Source organism: Paramacrobiotus metropolitanus, unplaced genomic scaffold, assembly GCF_019649055.1.
Source record: "Paramacrobiotus metropolitanus isolate TYO unplaced genomic scaffold, Prichtersi_v1.0 Parri_scaffold0000211, whole genome shotgun sequence".
NCBI classification, from domain to species: Eukaryota; Metazoa; Tardigrada; class Eutardigrada; order Parachela; family Macrobiotidae; genus Paramacrobiotus; species Paramacrobiotus metropolitanus.
The window spans coordinates 71,460-91,472 of record NW_026570431.1 but is presented as its reverse complement, the minus strand read 5'-3'; the positions used below and the strand labels follow the sequence as shown (position 1 = coordinate 91,472).

Sequence of the window (20,013 nt, the reverse complement as noted above, 5' to 3'; positions counted from 1 at the left end):
TCTGTCTGTCCTTGACTGGTGACCTAATATCCAATAGAAATACACTGTACACTTATTCTGCTAAGTCGTCCTTTTTTTGTAGATCTCCGCCATGGGAGAAGCCAAAACATGTTTCAGTTTCGGCTACTGCATCTGCGATAACCATAAGGTCTGCTGATTGTAAGAGCAGCAATGATTGCATCAACATGCATCTGTACACCGCGAATCTTGCAAATTTCTAAACTCGGAAATCGACAATTTTTGCACACATCGGAATGTGCGTGTAAATAATAAATACCCAAATCAAAATGTAATTTTCTATAACCTGATAGTACATGTACATAATGCAGTTCCACGCAGTTTTTTGTGATGCCGGCTTTAATAAGACCCGAGCACAATGTAATACTGTACTCGTATGTTTTAAGTGTGAATAAAGGTACAATACGTGTACAAGTACGGTGCACGAATACAGTAACATTGAGCATTGTGCCATTACAGATATTCTCGAATCTCGCCACTGGTCAATACATAGCGCTATACTATTTCTGCGTTTACACGTTTCCGCGATATAAGCATTGTGAGCTGATTTTGCAGTAAAGATAAGTCTGTAGACTATAACAAACTGGCTCTAAAGTTCACACTACACTTATCGTGCAGGACAATGTCAATCGTAAACCAATTATATCATACCGGCAGTTTTCACCACGAGGTGTCCGGTCAAAATATGCTCACACTATACGCGGAAAAAGGATATTTATATACATTGGCAGCGGGAATCGGATAATTCCGTGTTCGGTTGGTTATTTTGACGACCGTGAAGTGTATGGAAGTAACACGAAACTCTTGAAATTAATCTGGTAGCAAATCTCTTGGTTAATCGTTTGTTTATAAGCACTTGATCGTGCAAAACGTAATTTATTTTGTTTCTGGTTTTAAGAATAAACATTGCCAATGAGTCTGTTTAAAAATGATTTTATCATATCTTTACCATATCCTCAAGTCTCTTATTTATATCGCAACCAATATTTTGGAAAAATGGGTTTACCGATTGGAGGCAGCAATTTTGTCGCGCAAAAAGAACAATTTACTCGAGGTAAGCAAGTCATTAGACCTAGTCCAGGCGCAATTATAAATTCCATATTTCTTTCCAGTTACTCGTAAATCTGTACTACAATATTCGTTATAAGTTTATAAGCTATGTAGAGAACCACACTATGGTTAATATGCTTAACAGCAATACTTGCATATTAAACTGGAACGTCATGCGTAAAAGTTGATAACTAATGGTAAGGACAAGAATTTATTGCTCAATGCCGAAATATACATGTCAGTCTTTACAGATTGATGGACAAATTCGTCGACGCCGCAGTCCTTCGCAAGTTGAAGAGCATTTACGGATGGTGTTCCCGGAAAATCTGTATGATGTATTGTTATTCGGCAAACAGCTATCAGGTAAGACTTTCAAAAGATGCCCAAAAACCTAAACTTTTAAATTGTTGCATTATGCGAATAATTAAGTATTAGTTTTGGAAACACAATATTTTTTGCATGTTCAAATATAAGAAGGACGTTCGAATTTTTGCATACTGTGATTTTATTTGAAAAAAATGAGATATTTATTTTTGCTACCGTGTGAAATAGTTTGCGGTTTGATCAGATAACGGACCGTGCATCGGCTATCGTCCAACGAAAGATGCCCCGTATGTCTACCTATCGTATGACGACGCAATTCAACGTGCGACCGCTTTCGGCTCAGGACTGCTGGAACTCGGCGGACGGACACACGGTGATTTCTTCGTGGGAATATTTGCCAAAACTTCACTAGAGTGGACCGTGGCCGAGTATGGATGTCTGGCGTACGGGATGGTCACAGCGCCCTTGTACGACTCTTTGGGACACGAGACATGCCTGCAGATGATCGAATTCTGTGAGTACACATTCAAAACAATGTTATGCGCCTAAATAACTTGTTGATCTGGCTTCTCTAAACTTGTATAATTATAGATGGCATTGAGATGTTGTTGTGTGATGGAGATACCCAACTGAAAGCACTACTGGGTGATAGCGGCCAGTTTCCGGTGACCTTACGTACAATTATTACCATCGAGTCACTACCACAAGAAAGGGTCGATGAAATCAAACAGCACGGCGTGGATATGTTCACCATGGATCAAGTCGAGGTATAGCTAGGCAACTCAATTAAATTAATTTATTGTTCGTATTTAAAATTATTGCTAACTTTATTCGTTTCTCACTGCACGTATGCGGCTTACTGTCAACAGAGATATGCGACACACGACTTAATTGTCATGGCCTTTTTTTTAAATTGTAGGAACTGGGCCGGGCAAATTTGCGCCCAGTGCAACCCGGTCAGCCCGATGACATGGCTACACTGATATTCACCAGCGGCACGACGGGCGTGGCAAAGGGCGTCATGATCACGCACCGAGAGTTTCTCGAAAATATCCGACACCTGTTGCAGTCCTTTTTGGTGAGTACATGCCGGAAAATTAAAGGCCTTATATCCGCTTTGACTAAAGTTGACCTTTCTGAGATCCATATCGATAGTGCAGGATTGACGATTGATATCAATAAATATTATCCATTACAAATTAAGAGTGAAAATTTTCAAAGTGAAGTATGAAACCTTCTATTTCACGATATCATTCAATACGAATATTGCTTCAACTGTTGCAGCCCCTGCGCTTGGGTCCAGACGACTGTATGCTGGGTTTCCTCCCGTTAGCCCACATCTTCGAGCGCTTCGTCGAGAAAATTATTCACCTACATGGCGGCCGTGTCGGTTACATCAGCGAAAATGTCAACAAATCGCTGTTCCAGGACGCCCGGGATGTCCAACCGACGGTATTTGTCTTCGTGCCGCGCCTCATGACGCGCTTGTATGACCAAATTCAACTGGATATCTCTGGCTTTCTGCGCAAGATTGTGGTGGCCAAATTGGGATTGATCATCAAGCGCTGGGATATGCAGCGCGGTGTTTCCAGGACGGATTCCATGTGGGATCGTTTGTTGTTCAAAGAGTACCAAAAGCTACTGGGTGGACACATAAGGATTGGCATGATCGGCGCAGCGCCCACCGATGGGAAGATTCTGAATTTCATGAGGGGAGTTTTTGGAGCTTATGTAAGTACATAGTACATACTTATACTTAATACAGTGTTGCAAAATTTTAATTAATTTTAAATTTTAGTTATGGTTTGAACTGTTTATTAATTTGTTTAATTACTTTCTTTTAATGGGCTTTCAATAAAGAGTTTTTCACCTGGACGCGGGATAGATAACATAATACTACTGTAGTAATGTTATGCCAATTTAAAAGGAAGCCTTTAGCCGTATATTTATTTGTTACGTAGCGTTAATGCTGTCTAAATTGTATTCACTGATACACAGTATTACAGTTGTGGCTATAATACCCATTCGTTAAATTCATTCGTAGATTTTCGAAGTGTACGGACAAACGGAAGCCACCGGTGTCATAACAACGACGACATTCGGCGATATGTCCACTGACCATGTGGGCATACCCATGAGCGGTGTGGAGATGAAATTGGCTGATGTTCCGGAATTAGGCTATTACGCCAAGGATGGCAAAGGGGAAGTGTGCTGTCGTGCGGATTTCATTATGAGCGGCTACTTTAACATGCCGGAGAAGACCGCGGAAACCGTGGATAAGGAAGCATGGTTACACACTGGAGACATCGGGATGTGGCTTCCGGTAAAAATAAGTTTCTTATTAACTGGTGTACGTACTTTAGGAATATCTACGAAGCCTAAAGTAATGGCAATACAAATGAGTACATATCTTAAATGATTTTGCTTTCGACCACTGAATAAATTTGAAAAATCAAAAAAATTCCAGGCCTGATACTGAGGAGCTAAAACGTGTATAAATACTGAAAATCAACAAAAAATTATTTGAATTATCATTAAATTATTGTTATTAAGATTTACGAACATTATATCAGTTTAAATTGTGTAAATATTCTGGTTGTATAAATGTACGCGTATTTGTACCAGTAATCTTCCATTTCAGAATGGAAATTTGAAAATTTTTGATCGGAAAAAGCACATATTCAAGTTGAGTCAGGGCGAATATCTAGCGCCCGATCGCTTGGAAAGCATCTACCTTCGCTCCGAGCTAATCGTTAACATATTCATTGACGGGAACGGTCAGTTTCCTTTCTGCGTCGCCTTGGTCTATCCCAATTACGACGCCCTGGATGCCGCCGAGAGCGACGGTTGCGCTGACCCCTCCGACGCCGACATTAAGCAGCGCATCATCGACGAGTTGACCCGGGTGGCCAAGGAAGCTCAATTGCGCTCCTACGAAATACCAAAGAACATCCATCTTCTGGATGAACCGTTCTCCGTGGAAAACGGCTGTATTACTCCGTCGCAGAAAACGCAACGGGATTCCGTGCGTGTACGCTACAGAGATCAAATTGCGGCACTGTATACCGCCATGGAGAGAAAAAACTCGGCTACCGTACAACGGGAGCGATAAACTCTGTGACGCAAAACTGCTTACGTTATTTGTTATATGAAGGAGTACTCCGACGTATATTGATTCATATTGCTCATAATAATGTATTGTACTTGTTTATTGTTTGTTTTTGTAAGTACTGTATTTATGTATATAATTTTTGTTCATGTCCTGAATGTTTGCCGCTATGAATTTACTGCTCATTAAAGAGTACTTATCTGTAAATTAATAGTTTCCAACGCTGTACGAGTATACTTAATTGTGCACGATCACTTTACGAAAAGTAATAGCAATCAATATAATCAACGAAACAAAAAACTACTTTTACCGCTAAGAAACTATACTTTATAAAATTGTTTAATTTTTACCACGTTTTGCTAGCCGCGGGTTTAAGTTTCGGGACGTGCCACCAAACGTTCACAGCGGTACGGCATGGGGCTTTTAAATCAGGAAGGGTCACTAACTGATGAAATGCAGCAGCTTCCCCATCGCGCTTAACTGATGGATAAGGTGAAGTGGGTAGAGAGTGATGCTAAGGTTGAGATCTTGCAAAGATCAACATTTCCGGGCGTGATCATCGCTGGGAAGGGTTAAAGTAAGTAGCCCGACCAAAAATATTATGTACCTAACGTGCAGTATTATGTGCATGACTCTCATGGTTACCGAATTTATCAGACAATTCGTTTATGCGCCGCCTAAAAAGGCGTGCTAAATTGCCAATTAAAATTATCGGCAAAAAGGTGGACAGATGTCTGTTTCAGCGTTCTGGCGTAATTGGAATCTTTTGCCCTGAAAACCGCAACACCACTCTACTGGTAGAGATCAGCGGTAAACGGCTCGTCTACAGTCCTTGTAACTCTCGTTGCACATTTATCCTATGGTAACGGTGCGCGCATGCGTCCCGATCCATCAAACCGACATCCGTTCTGACTTCTGGGCATCTTGTTTCAAAATATTTTCGAAACTGTCCACAGATTTGAATTTTCAGTTTTTATCTGTGGGGCTGTGAAGCTTACGTTTACTAAACTTGCATTGTATTATTTATAATTACGGTTGTTTGAAAACGTCTGTAATAGTATCTGCATTTAATTTTCTACATTCTTTATGACACCAATTCCTTATAATATACCGTTCCTGTGTTGTCGGCAACCCAAATGAACACCAGAAACACTAGACTTCGAGCGCCGTTAGCCACTCGACGTACCCATCGCCAGGATACCAACGCTGCTAAGAACCAGGTAAACAAAAAACCGGCTGGCCTCAGTAAGACCGCCGGCCAGCGAAATGGAAGCAGTACAGCCGCAAATAAGCTGCGCAAGGAGGTTCTCAAGTTATTTGCCAAGAACCAGACCATCGACGAGATCATGCGGAATGCCAATGTCACGCGAGAATTTGTACGGAAAGTGGTGCAGGAAGCCGGGAAGAGTTTCCCGCAGCGGAACAACTCCATTGGGCGCCGGCGCTCAACACGGCGCCGTACCACCGACATCCAGAAGGAATTGATTGTCGAACTGTTCAATAACGGGCATACCATGGAGCGGATAATGTACATTGCTAATGTTGGGCGTAATGCCGTACGGAACGTGGTAAGGCAGGCAGGAGGAAGTTTCAGACCGGGAACAGGAGGATCACCATCGGGCCAAATCGTCGAGTGGTTATCAAGAAAAGAAATGTCTACGCGAATACACAGGGTACTGTACCAACCACCGCAGTGCCGCAGAAAACCAGTAAGGTCACCCATAGACGGTATCCTGCACGAAACCGTGCTCCGCCGAAGCGTAATAATGCGCCGTCAAAAGTGGTTAAAAAATCCTAATTATAACCTGGTAAAAATTCCACGATATTCTGCCTTTTTCTAATTTTTATGTCAGTATTTTTTTAAAATTTTTATTCAGATTTTTTGCTTGCTGTTATCGATAGAACTTGAGAAGCGCTGATTACTGATTTTTAGTGTAATAACCTTTGAATCTCCACGCGGGATCAACAAAAAGTTTTTGTTTGTTTTGTTCTTGCAGGAACGTTCGATTTTCTCTTTGTCCTGATCTTAAGTAGCGCATGCACCAATAAAGGTCAAAGCTTGCGATGACAGTATTTGTGGAGCAAAAGTCATTTCCCGGAATTATCATAGTGAAATTAGTGACATCATCATAAAAAATTGATGACCTGCTAAATATACTCGTATATATACTTATCCATGCACACAACCCGCACTGTTACATATTGCGTTGTTTGGTGTTTAATAATCAAATGCAATACAGGCAAACAGGGCAACGAGAACATTAGGCGGAATTTTGTAACGAGCTTTCCAAAGCCTTTGTGCTACAGATCTGTACGAGTATCAGACGATGTATCCAAACCGATTCGGTTAATGTTAAATCAAGGAGAAATCTCAAGTCTACTTTTTTCGGAAAAATACAATTTAACTAACGTGAAACTTTTTAATCTACAGAGTACTGTTTATAGTAGACGTGCGCAAAAGTGTATTTTGGCTTTATAAATTTTAAATATTTACTGCCACAATTCACTGCATACATACGCACATCGCGTTAATTAAAAAAATTATCACAAATACGCAACGTAAGATTTTATCGACAAGTATACTAAGCTTAAGGTCAACGGGCACTTGGCGAACTGAGTGTGAGCATTCTAGTCTTCTAAAATGGATGCACAAATTGCAAAATTCATTTTAGATTGCTAGATTGTTCTGGTTGGGCCATGTACAATGCGGATACGCTAATACACGACAGCGCGAAGTACTAGTAACGCTACAGCAAACTTCATGTACTGAAACATGTTCCCGCTAGTACATGCGCAATTGCGCATTGCCATTATTGACCTTTACACCGCTAAATTAACGTACATTGTGCGTAACTGTTAAAGATATCAATGCTGATACCGGCTTGATACGGCACTTTGCGTTTACATTATGAATCATTGAAATTCATTCGTATAACTAATGCGTTATCGCAAATATAACAAACAGTTTGATAGCGCAAAATACGCTCGTTATACAAGTGTATTGTCAATTCAGTCGTTTAAATTTCCGGAGCTTACATAATCTCGTAAAGGCAGTGAGAACGCCTCGCCAGTCTGCGCCTGGACAATTCTTCCGGTTCCTCGTATCCTAATTTATAACACTCGTACCCATACGTCTTGCACTAATTTTGTAGTTAGCTGATCTCTTAACAACACCGATCGCGAGTTTTAAAAATCTGATTTTTAAAAAATGGGTTTGCCGGGCGATCCTACTGCTCCCCCGCCACCGTACCCTGCGGAAAACGGTTTGAACCTTAATCAACCGCAAATGTCGGCGCCGGGAGCCGGTGGATTGGTGTCCGTGGACTTCATTCCCAATTTGACGAAGCCTGGCGGGATTTTCACGTGGGCGGAGTATGAACCATTTCCGGTGATTCTGCAGCGAGCGAATGAGTGGCTCAGTAAAAACCCAATCCTGATGTTGAGAACATGCGAGACGGTGGAATTCAACACGCAGTCCAGTGGGGCAGTGGTGAACTCCATTGAGTCGGTGTATCAGCTGTACGGAGAAGGAGCGAACCGCTACGTCCGCGGATTGCGATTATGGATGCAGCCGCGTAAGTTGTTGAATTCCAATTTTTGTCGGCGAAGTTTTTTTCTTGTGTTTTGAAACGGAAAGGTAAATTAAAAAGTTTTCAGCCCTAACGGTATCTTTTACAAAATCTAAAACTGAAAAATTATGTTGACTATCATTGTCATTTACTCATGATCACGGTATACAGAGTGTGTGCAGTTTAGAATTACGTATACTCGAATAGAGTGTAGAGTAGAGTGGTAGAGTGTGTTCATAATATTTTTGTGATTGCTGTTTTTAACGATGTCGTTGTGATTCAAAACTTTTGATATTGGTAACGGGTTTATTCGCACCACCGACAAAAAAACTAGAGTAGAAATTTGACAAATTCTAGCGTAAAATATAGAAATTAAGGATAAGCGTTTATATTTGGCGCTAATCTTTTGCATTATTTGATAATCTACCTCGATCATTATTCAGTAGCGTGTGACCTTGGCCGATTGACAAAGGAGGCACCCATACTGATAAGAAATACTTATCTATATTTACAGAATTGCGTTAAATTAAGCAATCACTATTTTATGTACAGACAAATTCTATCTTATCGTTTTGTACCGGACAACTGTCGTTAGGACAAATGCAGATTTTGAACAATGAGTTCTATTCACAACCTTATACTGCAAGTAGTAATATCACAACTTTCGACAGGAGCGCCGTTTTTTTTGCCGCAGTAGGAATGCAGTGTCCTTTACAGAATGATGAAAAAATGTTTTACGAAAAGCAACGCAGTTGACGTTTTGATGTTGTCATTTCAGGCACGGATGGCTCGTCGGCCATTCAGCAGATCGGCTACTACAACATCATGCCCAGCGTCCGTGTGGGCGTGTTCAGCGTGGACACCGCTGAACGTCTGGACACCCTCATAGCGCAGGCCAACACCCTGTTCGCCACTAACCCCATTCAAGGCAGCATCCGCACCATCGAGACGGTACCACTGCGTGTCGGCGCCAACGGCGTCGATCCGGACTGCACGGCATGGACCGAACGCGGTTCGACCAGCGAGACCTTTATCTATATGCTGCGTATCTTCTACGAAACCGGTCCACCGCAGTACGAATCCATCGGGATTGCGGATTTCGTGCCAGGCGTACTGAGCGAAGGCGGGCTGATGGGTCGACCGGTCTTGGAACGGTTTCCGCAAGTGCTGTCCAAGGCGCATCAATGGTTGTTGAGCCAGACACCGCATCTGCGCGTGGCGAATGTCCAGACGCTGTACTACAAACAGCGGTGGACCACGCATATGGATACGCTGCGGATGACATATACGGAGAATGATTTGCATTCGTATTATGTGCGCTATTTGCGAGTGGCTTATGCATTGACAAACCCCAATATGCCGCCTCAAAATACTGGCGGTCCGATACGGTTAAATTCTAAATTGTTTACGCCGGGCATGCTAGAGCCACCGGGATGCTGCTCCGTTGGAAAATTCGAAAACCAAATTCAGGTAAATTAAATAACATTAAAACTTAAAACTAATGCTAGTATTTTTTTTAGAATTGGTTATCTACACAATCCAATTAATTAGTTGCGGTTGAACTATCGGTATAGGTGCGCAAACCAGTTTTTTAGCATAAACTTTTACAACTGAAACAGATTAAAAATTTCGTTATTTAATACAGAAATTACGTTTTCGAAAACAAAAACCATGTGAGCCAGTTCTAAACCACGACTGATCTGAAGGGGCTGCGTGAGAGCAGCTCCCTGGCTGCTAATAAACTATGCGCCAGGTCGTGACAGGCAGTTTTTCTCGAAATTTTCTAATTAGCGAGATCTGAAAACTATGGGGAAGCCGAACGTACAGAGTAGTATAGATCTTTCTCTTGATAAATGATTTAGGATCTGCACAATCAGTGCGTGCACATGTACTGTAATTCTTTAAGACTATTGGGGATGTTTTCATATGCACTCACGTTTTTAATAATAAATCCTAAAACTAGATGTTAAAAGTGGCAGATGATGCCGAGAAAAACACCGCTGGCCATACAGTCTTTGCTCTAACCTGCGCATAACGCTTGATCACATCCTCTCAGCATTCGCTGTTTTTTTTTACTACAGTACACCAACCGTCGCGTGCCGTTGCAAAAATTTCTGTTACAACTTTTCCAAATATTCCAACACCGCGAAAACTTGTTTTTTCGTTTTGACCAAGAAAATTAATTTTCTATTTTGAAACTTTTGACATAGAATTTTCTTTCTTTTTTTGACCAAACAAATCCCCTCCCATCTTTTCGACCGCTAAAATTCCCTTCCTTTAGTTTCCCTCCCATCTTTTCGACCGTTCAAAATCCCTCCCTTTAATTTTCCCTTCCTCGTTTTGACCAAAGAAAATCCCTCCCTTTAATTTTCCCTCCCTCTTTTTGACCCTGGCCTTGCCGGTTTGCTAAGCTTACGCATACACATACATTTAGTAGCCACACGCTACAGTACATCACAATATTATATCTATATACGTATAAGTACAGAATACATATAGACCCTGTAAATGCAGATTGTTGTACACATTTACGCCCCATTTGTGCACTTTATTCACTTCACAAAACTTTTATTTGTCACGAAATGTCTGCTTATTAAAGAACCGGCCTTGAAACGATTTCCTTACTGTTTGCGATTACCTCTGTTTTTAGCGGAAGCGCCAGTTGCATATTTTTCCAGTCAGTTGTAATATTTAGGCTCTCTGCTACCGATATTTAGGTATTTTTATTGCGTGCAACAGACAACAGTACATAGCAGTTTCTGTGGCTACTACTCACAATACGAGTACAGAAAAGAAGTACTGCACAGTATGTAACGTACTTATCTGAACGGATTTGTAAATCGTTAATAGCGAACAGAAAAAGTTTCAGAATAGAACGTAATAATGCTTTTAACCGGTAGTGTTTAACTGGTTTGTCTTAAATTTATGAGCATCATGTGGCTGCAAACTGTATTAATGTGAAAAGTTTAAAAATTTCGTTGTCAGGTTCGAGAGCGTATGGCCGGATGGATGCGCGCAACAGGTGCAAAGGTCATCTCCGTGGAAACGGTTCCCATGCGGATTTTCAGCGGCGCAGAGAACACCGAAGGTTTTGATACAATGCACACGTGGAATAAAGTCGTGTCACACACGCACCAGCACGGCGGTGCTGGTCACCATCATCACGGCGGACACCATCACCACCATGGTGGACATCATCATCATCATGTCAATCATCATCATCACAACGCTCACCATCACCACCATACTACGGGAATTCACCATAATACGGGGATTCATCACGGACCCACCCACACTCACACGACATATTCCAAAGGCACGGAGAATTATCTGATACTCTATCGTGTATACCTGGATGGAGTCTATCCGGAGCCGATGGGATACGCGGAAACCGGCACCAACATCGAGATGTACATGCAGCAGAACGCTAACGCATGTACAATTTTGTAAAGATTACGGGCAGAATATATAGCATGTTTATTTTTGTTCTTGACAGTGATTTTAAATACAGTATCATTTATATGTGAGTAACGAGCTTCTTTTTTTCCTTTTTTAAAGCCGAGAATGCTGTTTTCGGTGAAAATGTGGGAAAGCTCTAAGAATTGCACATCATAAAAATTTGTGTCAATGTCACCATTTTTAATGCTTTTTTAGCCCTTTAATTTGTAGGGGAATTATTCTTGCACGAGCACAGAATAAATTTGTATTATTTGTGCCGAACTATGTTAATTTTTTAGAAAGATGTGGCAGAGTTGCTGACAAAATTTAATCAGTACGTCGTACATGGAAAATGGAGTTACTTTCATAACGATTTAATGTGCGCACATAAACGTAATATTATCCTCACATATTAAACATATGCAAGCGTTTTACGTTATCATATTTGTACGTTAAACATTAAATAAGAATTTTATTTACTTACAAGATCTTCGGATAGATAGCATCAGGAATACCATATTATTCGGCAGTTATAATAAACTGAATTATCCATCCTATTTACCGCATCGATGGTAGTAAGTTCTGTATTTAATTATTATACAGTTTAGGTTTTGCCTTGTTCGACTTTTGCTCTCCAATGCAGAACCCAGTATATCGAGCTAAACGATAACAGTTTATGCACGAAAGAAATTGATTTTGTACATAAAACGGGACGATAGTACTCGTATAATACATTTCCGGCCCAGTCCAATCCATCGATGAACAAAGGTATTGACCGGCGGACAAGAAACTGAGCGAAAGCCAAGCATTTCCTGTGCACTGTGAAAAATCAATATTCCCTTTTGCGTTTCGATCCTGATGGTATTGACTTGCTGGGCTGTGTTATAAAGTGAGAACACTCATTCTGTACTACAGATATACGCCTGCACAGTATATAAATATAGGCGATATTTTCGGCACCCATATTATTCGAAATTACTGGCTATTTTGTTGCAGTTTCTCCGATCAGCAGCGGTAAACCTTCTATAATTAAAAGTTTATCACATCTTCTGGCACAAACCCCTATCGAAATCAAAAATGGTGAAGATCACGAATGTGTCAATCAGGTCAGCGCTGGAGAACAAGCAATGGCGCTATCTGGAAGTACTTTTGGAAGCAATTATTGTACTAACCTATGCTACGGATTTATCGCATTTTATGCTGCGGACCTCCTTTCCTTCGTTGCGCGAGACACGAGCGGACGTCACGACGGAAATGCAAAACTGGAACTCGTTTTCCTGGCTACATTCAGGAAGCTGGAGTGGGGTAATTACGGACGCTAATTTTAAATCAAGTCATACCACTTATGTAGAAAGCTTTATATCTACATACAAAGTAGAACGGAATTCTCCCTTATCCAATCTGTACGCGCATGTGTGTCAAGCTTTATTTCAAATGAAATTAAGTTGCAGCTGACGGTGTAAAATGCAGTTACATAGGTATACAATTTTCTGCGCATTATTCTTAATTAGAAAGACCTTTACGCTGCAGTACGTACAAATTGGTACAATGTAATAATATTGACATGAGTGGTAAGAATAATAGTAATACTGGTGCGGAAATGCAAAAGTGTGACAATGTGATTAATCGAAATTTTTTCTTCGATTATTTGGATGAGTTAAAGTTATGCTAAAGTTAAGTTATGCACATGAAGTAGAAAATTAAGTCTAAATCCTTTTCGTACGGTAAGAAGCAGGTCGGAATCTTGTTAATTTCCCTGGCTTAATCTGTGATACGAGTATGGTAGGTTGTACTGACTGCTGACTAATGCTGTTTCAGAGCGTGGAATGCTTTTGGGTCGCCATGTTATCGGAATGGATGCCGATCGATATCGACCAACAATATCCCACATGCAGCAACTGCACCATTACCACTGACAACAGCACTACCGACGAGGATGCAGCAGCTGCCTGTCTTCCCCGTTTTACTCCCTGCACACAAACCGAATGCAACCAGCAGGGCCTAGTGGGTCAAGGGGCGGCGCTTATCCTATCTTTGGCAGCGGCTACTTTGTGCATCAGCGTCATCTGCAGTCTATCGGTCAACTACAAACACTGGATGCGTCCCTTGTTGCCGGAGCATGAGGTGGAGAATGAAACTGACCCGCCGGAAGACAAAGTCAACTGGAGCGAGTTGAGCAAATGTAACTGGCTGATCGTTATCTGGCATGTGGCGATGGCGGTCATTTTAACCATCGCTATTCCTTACCTGGTGGTGTTCCTCATACCACCACTGGCTATTGTGCTTTTCGGGCTGACTACCGGCAACACCACGGCGCCGGTTCTACCGGCATATTTAGTGTCAGTGTTCCTGTTAATCACGTACAGCATGTTGTCCCTGTTCCGTGTTATTAATCCGCCCTCGCGAGCCGTTCTGGTGTTCCGCTGCATGGGAGATCCGTAAGTGAAGCGGCTCAAATGGTTTTAAAAAATTAAATTACAGAACATAGCCCCATAACTTTAAAGAACTGGAACTGAAAGCGTAGAAAGCTGCATTAATGTTTGAACCGTTACAAAAGTGTCTGATGATAATTAGTGGCGACTAATGACAAGTTTAACGTTTGGGAAGATTGCTACATTGCTTTACGTTTCTACAAACGCGTTTTTAGCAATGTAAAATAATTTCTTCGAGAGTTTAAAAAATGAATTCCAGTTGATTGCTTTATTATGTAGCTATTCGAAGCCTCCAATGGGTTCCATAGACGATGGATGTTCTGCTCTGGAAACCCAAGAGCGTTGCCGGCAGAGACGTCGTGCTGCAGTTGTGCGCATGGGATGCCTGATGTTCTTACTGGCCACCTGTGGAACAATGCTTTTCACCGCGTATCCGCATTTTGATACCGTCATTGACTATGTCTCCACGTTTCCGCTCTGTGGTTTCCTGCGCGATGAAATTCCGGTACACATGACTTTATTTACCGTTTTAGATTTCATAAGCATGCTGATCTTGAGCACCGCTTGTCGACCTTTAACCTACAATGTTTCTTGTTACCTAACTGGGAGATCTGGTTTTTTTTCTAGAAAATGACACTGAGCAACGCACGACTCTCCTACTGGGTGGATCTGTCCGCATGGCACAGCGACAGCAACTGGGACTTCCTCTTTCCCAACGGTGTACCGGAAGTGCCATCAGATGCCGCTATCGTCGGCACTATTGGACTGATCTTAAGTGGAGCGTGCTTTGCGCTGGTTGTGGTTTCTGTCATCTACATTATCGTCTCTGCGATGGTCATGCTGGTTATTCTGTTCTGGGTCGCTGTGAAGGACTGCTGTGAAAACTGTCACGAATCGTTGGAAGCCGATGGCGAGAAGCCAAACGCCCCAGCCCCAGCGCTAGCACAGCCGGCGACCGCTGCTAACAAGAAACCCAACTGGTCTAGTCGATTCAAGATTATGGGTATGGGGTTGGTCTACATCGCCTGGGTCGTCGTGTTCCACCTGACTGCAAAGCTGCTGTTCGCGGAACGAGCTTATCTTCCCCTCTACATGGGGTGGTTGGGGTTTCTCTTGGTCATGCTGGGCGACACGGTCGTCTTCTTGGTTCGCCTGTCAAAATACGAATCCGCAATGGCAGAGCAAGTGACACTCGTGTCCCAACAATTGCAAGAATGATGTTGTGCACGCGTACGGATGCGGAGACGTTCCTCCTACACTCTCATTCTAAACTTCAGTTACAGTGGCCGTTATATAAAACTGGAGAGTAAAAAACCCCGTTATACTGTAATTAAGGAAATGATGCTAATATTGACACAGCCCGTGACAGCCGTCACGGCGCGACATGCTTTAGCACTACTGTAGAGAAGCTCTGCACGAAGTCGAAGATGATCGTAATGTACGGTATATGTTCAGTCTTAATGACACTGGGTAAGCTAGATTCGGAATTCGACGAGGTTTATGCAGCTACAGAGTACTCGTAGATATTGCACGTCACACTTTTTCGTATGGAATATGTTGTCGTATTTGCTTGTTTTACGTGAAACGTTTCTGTGTCGTGTATTGTACAGAAAATTATCGTAATCGTTATCTTTGTTTGGCATTTACTTATTTATTCCAGCTGTTCATGTATAATAAGTAATAGTTAATAACTGAACGTGTCATGAAATGCGCTTGCTATAAGCCGTAATAAACATGGAACGTATGCGCTAATACAACTCCAGATCTGATTTTGGAACAAAGCGTGGGTGGCTGTGACTTGGGATTTGCTTGCTGTTGCATAAGAACATAATCATTTTAATGTAATTTCCAAAAATAAAGTTCATTGAATATACCGACGGTACCATTAAGACCATAATTGTCGCACTGCAAAGAAGGCTACGTAGCAGTTAAATACGATATTTTTGCGGCAAAGTGTAAATTTGCTTGAACTGGGCCAATTTCATGGTTCGCATTTCTTAACGCAAAAATAAAAATTAATACCTTGAATCTTTAAATGTCTTAATTTTTACCGTCTTTCTCTTAGTACAAGGTCCAAAAGTCTAGATCACTCCATCCTTTGGATATTACTTATAACATTGCATATATAGAAATCAGGTAAACCGCAGTCGGCTAGTTATAGCGCAATGCATACAATTCCTTCAATGACATTCGGTGGCATTTTTCTTTTGTTCAATGTACAAGTATACGATATACTGTAGTACTATATACTATATAAGAGTATATATAGTGTGTGTAATACTGTGTACACGTACTGTAAGTTCTGGCACTGTCCATTCATGAAATGGTAAAACCAATTTTTGCCGTTACTGCATTCTTTTATACTATATTTGTTTTTCTCCAATCTTTTTTACATCACCTTCCCCGTACAATGGCTTTTGCTAGTATCAGTATTAGGCAAATTAAACGCGTTTAGAAAGTGCAGTACTACTCTAGCAACTAGCGACTTTTAACAACTGCTATTAAACTCTTTCTTTATCGCCGTTTGGTGCTTTAGCGTGAATGTGCACGTGCTTTAGCATTTTTGTTTTTGCTTGTATTGTACAGTTGTACGCACTCTTGCAAATTTAGAACAAAGTTACGTAAATGCCGCACTAGTACATTCTCATGCACGGTTTTCAACCGGTTCTTACGTACGTTGTCGTACAACAGAAAACTATACCGGCATATCAAAGATTATTATTGATCGGGACAACAACCGGCAACTGGAACTCTGCCTGTGCATACAGCGTGTTAGGATCAATCGAGTGCTGCGGACGCACATTTTCATGATCAAGGTCGGGGTCCGTCCGAACTACATGCCGTGAATCACGCGTACTGTACGTCATGTGCCGAGTCTGGCAAGCCTGGCTACAGCCGTGCTGGCATATTTAACCGTAACTACATGTGTGCATGTTGCGAGCTTTTCAGACTAAGTTCGTTCTTCCCAGTCTATCAGCCGTTGGTTGCAGGGACCGCCTGCGATGCATGCATAGCCATCAAGCCAGTGTATCCTGTGCGGAAGTGGAACCACACGAGTTGCAATTTAGGGCGTCCCAGAAGAGTCAGATCACAAGCAATTTTATACCATATAAAAAGTTTTTTTTTAAATCTGAAATTTCAGAGTGCTACCAAAACAATTTAAAAATGGCGCGCTGTTCTTACGGATGTATGCGAAACGTGTTAAAGAATGACAGATGGGGATTTATGGAGATAATCCTGGAGACGCTTGTGGTAATATTCTTTACGACGGATTTATCGCACTTCTTACTACGCACCACCGTATCATCCTTACGCCGCTATTATTATTCACGAGCGGATATCGGTACAGAAATGCAACGCTGGAACTTGATTACCGTGCCTGTTTATAGCCTCCAATCGGTAATTACAATATTATGTACTTTAATTGTTTCCTTCGGAATTAGTAACTACTAACTGCTGTGCTCGTACCAAAAAACAGCAGTCTTAATTGCAAAGACCTCATTTTTGCAGAATCCGGAAGCGTACGATTGTTACTGGATTTCATCACTGGCTGAACACTGGCTGCCGATCAACATATCCATAAAATATCCAACATGCTGCAAAACGTTCTATCACAACATGACGGATATTGTCTGTGCGAACTATTCCGAAGCGATCATACCGTATGTCTCCAAGAGTTCGTATAATAAGTACCATGTGAACGATTGTGGAGGATGGTGTGCCACGGCGATCCTCCTAGCCTATGTCACGTTGTCTCTGTGTGCGTGCACCGGTGTAAGCTTGGCCGGTAACTATTACTATGGTCACTGGACGCAACCGGTACTGTATCCGCGACCGACCCAAGATGGCGCCACCCTGGACAACCAGAGTCGCCCGGGTAATTTACTGTTCACTTGGGTCGGGGCCATTTTACTGGGAGTGATAACCCTGGTATTGATTGTCTGCATCCCGGTGATGCTGGTGGTATTCTTTATACCATGGTTGGGATATGTCATTTTCGGTCATGCGGGAGTTTTACCAGTGTGCGTGTTCACTGTGGTGCTGTTAGCCGTATACTCTCATCTGTGCTTATTCGGGGTTATCCGACCGCCTTCCCGGTTTCGCCTCGTTTTTAGCTTCCTAATGAAAAACAGGTAAATTATTTTTCCAAGTTGACCATGTGCCCCGAATTTTCTGCGTGCACAGTAAATTTCATAAGCGCTAAGAAATTTCGTAAAATTCTGTAGCTATGAATGGCTCCGTGTTCCTCGGAAAGATCTCGGCGACAATAATTTGACGGACTATAAATGGTGTGCTATTGCTCGCCTCGGTTGTGTATTTTTCCTGTTGGCCTTATGCGGAATCATTATCTTCCCTGCATATCCTCAATTTAACACGGCTGTCAACCTGGTGTACTCTTATCCATACTACAATACACTGGACAATTCAACACTGGTAATTTTCGGGATTTATTTTTAAACCGTTCTTTATGAATTGCTTGCTGCTTACATTCTTGATAAATTAAAAGTGCATGTGGCTCATAGGAGTAATTGCGTTCAGGACTTTTAATGCAGCAGCATTTACGACAATTTTTAGGTGTTAGGACTAAATCAAGCACGCCTCGCTGATTGGGTGAATCCACTTTCCTTATACAGCAAATCAGCTATCAGCTATCTGTACTGGGATCACACTTCCACGGATATAGGTGTTTTCTTTATTATTGGCCAAATCGGACTTGTTGTGAGCCTTGTCTGTTTTCTTATCGCCATCGTCTTCATCGTCGGAATTCTGCCGGGACTGCTTATCTTCTTACTGTACAGCGCGTGTAAGGATTGCTCTGGTGGTCAATCAAGCCATGACAAAACTGTACGAACGGTGTGGCAGAACCGGTGCCGCATTGCAGCTATGGCGTTCTTCTATACCGCGACACAAATTGTTTTTCACTTGGCTGTTACATTCGCCGGACCGGAACAAGCCTTTCTTCCCCTGTATCTGCTGTGGATTGCAATGCTGGCCGGTGATGTTGTGCGGGAAGTCAAGCTCATTATTCAGCTATCCCGGCGCGGCCCTAGCTTTTCCGACCACGAACATGTAGCACTGTCGTGAAGTGGATGTATAATGTAATCGACGAGATCACTATGTGCCACCGACATTTGTCAATCAACTGAATCTCGTCACGCATCGCTAGCAAGGGATATTGCGATTGCACTGCGACACAGGTCTGAAATTCCAGAAGCCGCTTCGCGAGGAGAATGCTAACAATGCTGCATGTGTTTTGGTATAAAAAGCATTTTTTTAATTATAGCATCGTAAGAATACGATATCTGTTATGTGATGTACGGTATCTTGTAAGAGCGCTTCTGATGATAGTAACTTCCGCAGTGTTTTGATCTTTTTGGTAATTTTTCGGCAGTGCAAATCTCATATTGCTCACTACAGAGTAATTTTGTTTTGTTGGAGTAGTTTCCTTGTTTTATGGTTCGTTTTCCATGGTTGTTGAAGTTGTTCTTATCTTGTTTTGTCTGATAATTTTTTCTGGATGGCGTAGGCCAAAAAATTGCTACTTTAGTGAGTCTGTAAGTAATCACATTTTGCGATAAAGAACCCATTAATTTTGTACTAAACATACTTGCATATGACAAAACAAACTCGTATCTTTCAAAATATTTAATTACGTTACCAGTTTCTTGATGTTTTGGACTGTGCCGGAACAAAAGCTGCGGGCACAGTGCCCACCACAAAAATCTAGAACAAAGTTACGTAGGAGCCGCGCTCGACTGCTCATGTATTCTGGTGTTCCACCAGTTTATTTATGTACTGTACCCTGTCTTACAGCACAAAAATAATTTAATGACTTTACAAGCCATACGCGTCCGCACAATACTGATGCGTGAGCATTTGCCGGCTTGTGCAATTCCGAAGTACTTAGTACTGTGGCTGCCTAGCGTACGGGTGAATTGATCGCAACAGCAACCGGCAGCTGGAACTCTGCACGGTCTGTACTCGCTTCGCCGTAGAATCAAGCAACCGCAAAGCGCGCAGGTTTTCATGAATCAAGGTTAGTGTTCGTTTGAACTGCCGATACTGTACAATA

The 20,013-nt window shown here is 41.9% G+C and overlaps 3 protein-coding genes across 5 annotated transcripts; all 3 read left to right on the top strand.

Annotated features, from left to right (window-relative positions):
- Positions 1-826: 826 nt before the first annotated feature.
- Positions 827-4,702, top strand: LOC129601062 (long-chain-fatty-acid--CoA ligase 1-like). The gene is made up of 8 exons (XM_055499776.1): positions 827-1,072; positions 1,320-1,431; positions 1,637-1,906; positions 1,984-2,159; positions 2,312-2,470; positions 2,677-3,123; positions 3,437-3,715; positions 4,034-4,702. Exons 1-8 carry the CDS (start codon positions 947-949, stop codon positions 4,502-4,504), a joined length of 2,040 nt encoding a protein of 679 aa, XP_055355751.1. The 5' UTR covers positions 827-946; the 3' UTR covers positions 4,505-4,702.
- Positions 4,703-7,496: 2,794 nt separating this feature from the next.
- On the top strand, positions 7,497-11,784 carry LOC129601063 (uncharacterized). Its single transcript, XM_055499777.1, has 3 exons — positions 7,497-8,076; positions 8,849-9,540; positions 11,056-11,784. Exons 1-3 carry the CDS (start codon positions 7,710-7,712, stop codon positions 11,518-11,520), a joined length of 1,524 nt encoding a protein of 507 aa, XP_055355752.1. The 5' UTR covers positions 7,497-7,709; the 3' UTR covers positions 11,521-11,784.
- Positions 11,785-12,432: 648 nt separating this feature from the next.
- On the top strand, positions 12,433-19,521 carry LOC129601052 (uncharacterized). Of its 3 annotated transcripts, XR_008692189.1 has the most exons (8): positions 12,433-12,813; positions 13,327-13,946; positions 14,220-14,445; positions 14,568-15,723; positions 16,632-17,339; positions 17,451-18,073; positions 18,167-18,374; positions 18,516-19,521. XR_008692189.1 is itself a non-coding variant. In XM_055499760.1 (4 exons), the coding sequence occupies exons 1-4, from the start codon at positions 12,586-12,588 to the stop codon at positions 15,156-15,158; spliced, it is 1,665 nt and encodes a 554-aa protein (XP_055355735.1). In that variant the 5' UTR covers positions 12,433-12,585; the 3' UTR covers positions 15,159-15,726. The 3 variants fall into 3 exon arrangements, 2 of the variants coding, with proteins under 2 accessions (XP_055355735.1, XP_055355734.1); XM_055499760.1 differs by lacking the exons at positions 16,632-17,339; positions 17,451-18,073; positions 18,167-18,374; positions 18,516-19,521 and having other exon boundaries at positions 14,568-15,726; XM_055499759.1 differs by lacking the exons at positions 12,433-12,813; positions 13,327-13,946; positions 14,220-14,445; positions 14,568-15,723 and having other exon boundaries at positions 16,772-17,339.
- Positions 19,522-20,013: the final 492 nt, after the last annotated feature.

What these genes read in the sequence shown, in the direction of transcription:
- LOC129601062 (XM_055499776.1), top strand. Translation starts at nt 947, where the DNA reads ATGATTTTATCATATCTTTACCATATCCTCAAGTCTCTTATTTATATC. An exon ending in AAAAGAACAATTTACTCGAG is followed by an intron (nt 1,073 to 1,319) that starts GTAAGCAAGTCA and finishes CAGTCTTTACAG; the next exon opens with ATTGATGGACAAATTCGTCG. An exon ending in CCTGCAGATGATCGAATTCT is followed by an intron (nt 1,907 to 1,983) that starts GTGAGTACACAT and finishes GTATAATTATAG; the next exon opens with ATGGCATTGAGATGTTGTTG.
- LOC129601063 (XM_055499777.1), top strand. Translation starts at nt 7,710, where the DNA reads ATGGGTTTGCCGGGCGATCCTACTGCTCCCCCGCCACCGTACCCTGCG. An exon ending in GCGATTATGGATGCAGCCGC is followed by an intron (nt 8,077 to 8,848) that starts GTAAGTTGTTGA and finishes TTGTCATTTCAG; the next exon opens with GCACGGATGGCTCGTCGGCC. An exon ending in AATTCGAAAACCAAATTCAG is followed by an intron (nt 9,541 to 11,055) that starts GTAAATTAAATA and finishes TTTCGTTGTCAG; the next exon opens with GTTCGAGAGCGTATGGCCGG.
- LOC129601052 (XM_055499759.1), top strand. Translation starts at nt 16,872, where the DNA reads ATGTTGCGAGCTTTTCAGACTAAGTTCGTTCTTCCCAGTCTATCAGCC. An exon ending in CTGTTTATAGCCTCCAATCG is followed by an intron (nt 17,340 to 17,450) that starts GTAATTACAATA and finishes TCATTTTTGCAG; the next exon opens with AATCCGGAAGCGTACGATTG. An exon ending in CACTGGACAATTCAACACTG is followed by an intron (nt 18,375 to 18,515) that starts GTAATTTTCGGG and finishes GACAATTTTTAG; the next exon opens with GTGTTAGGACTAAATCAAGC.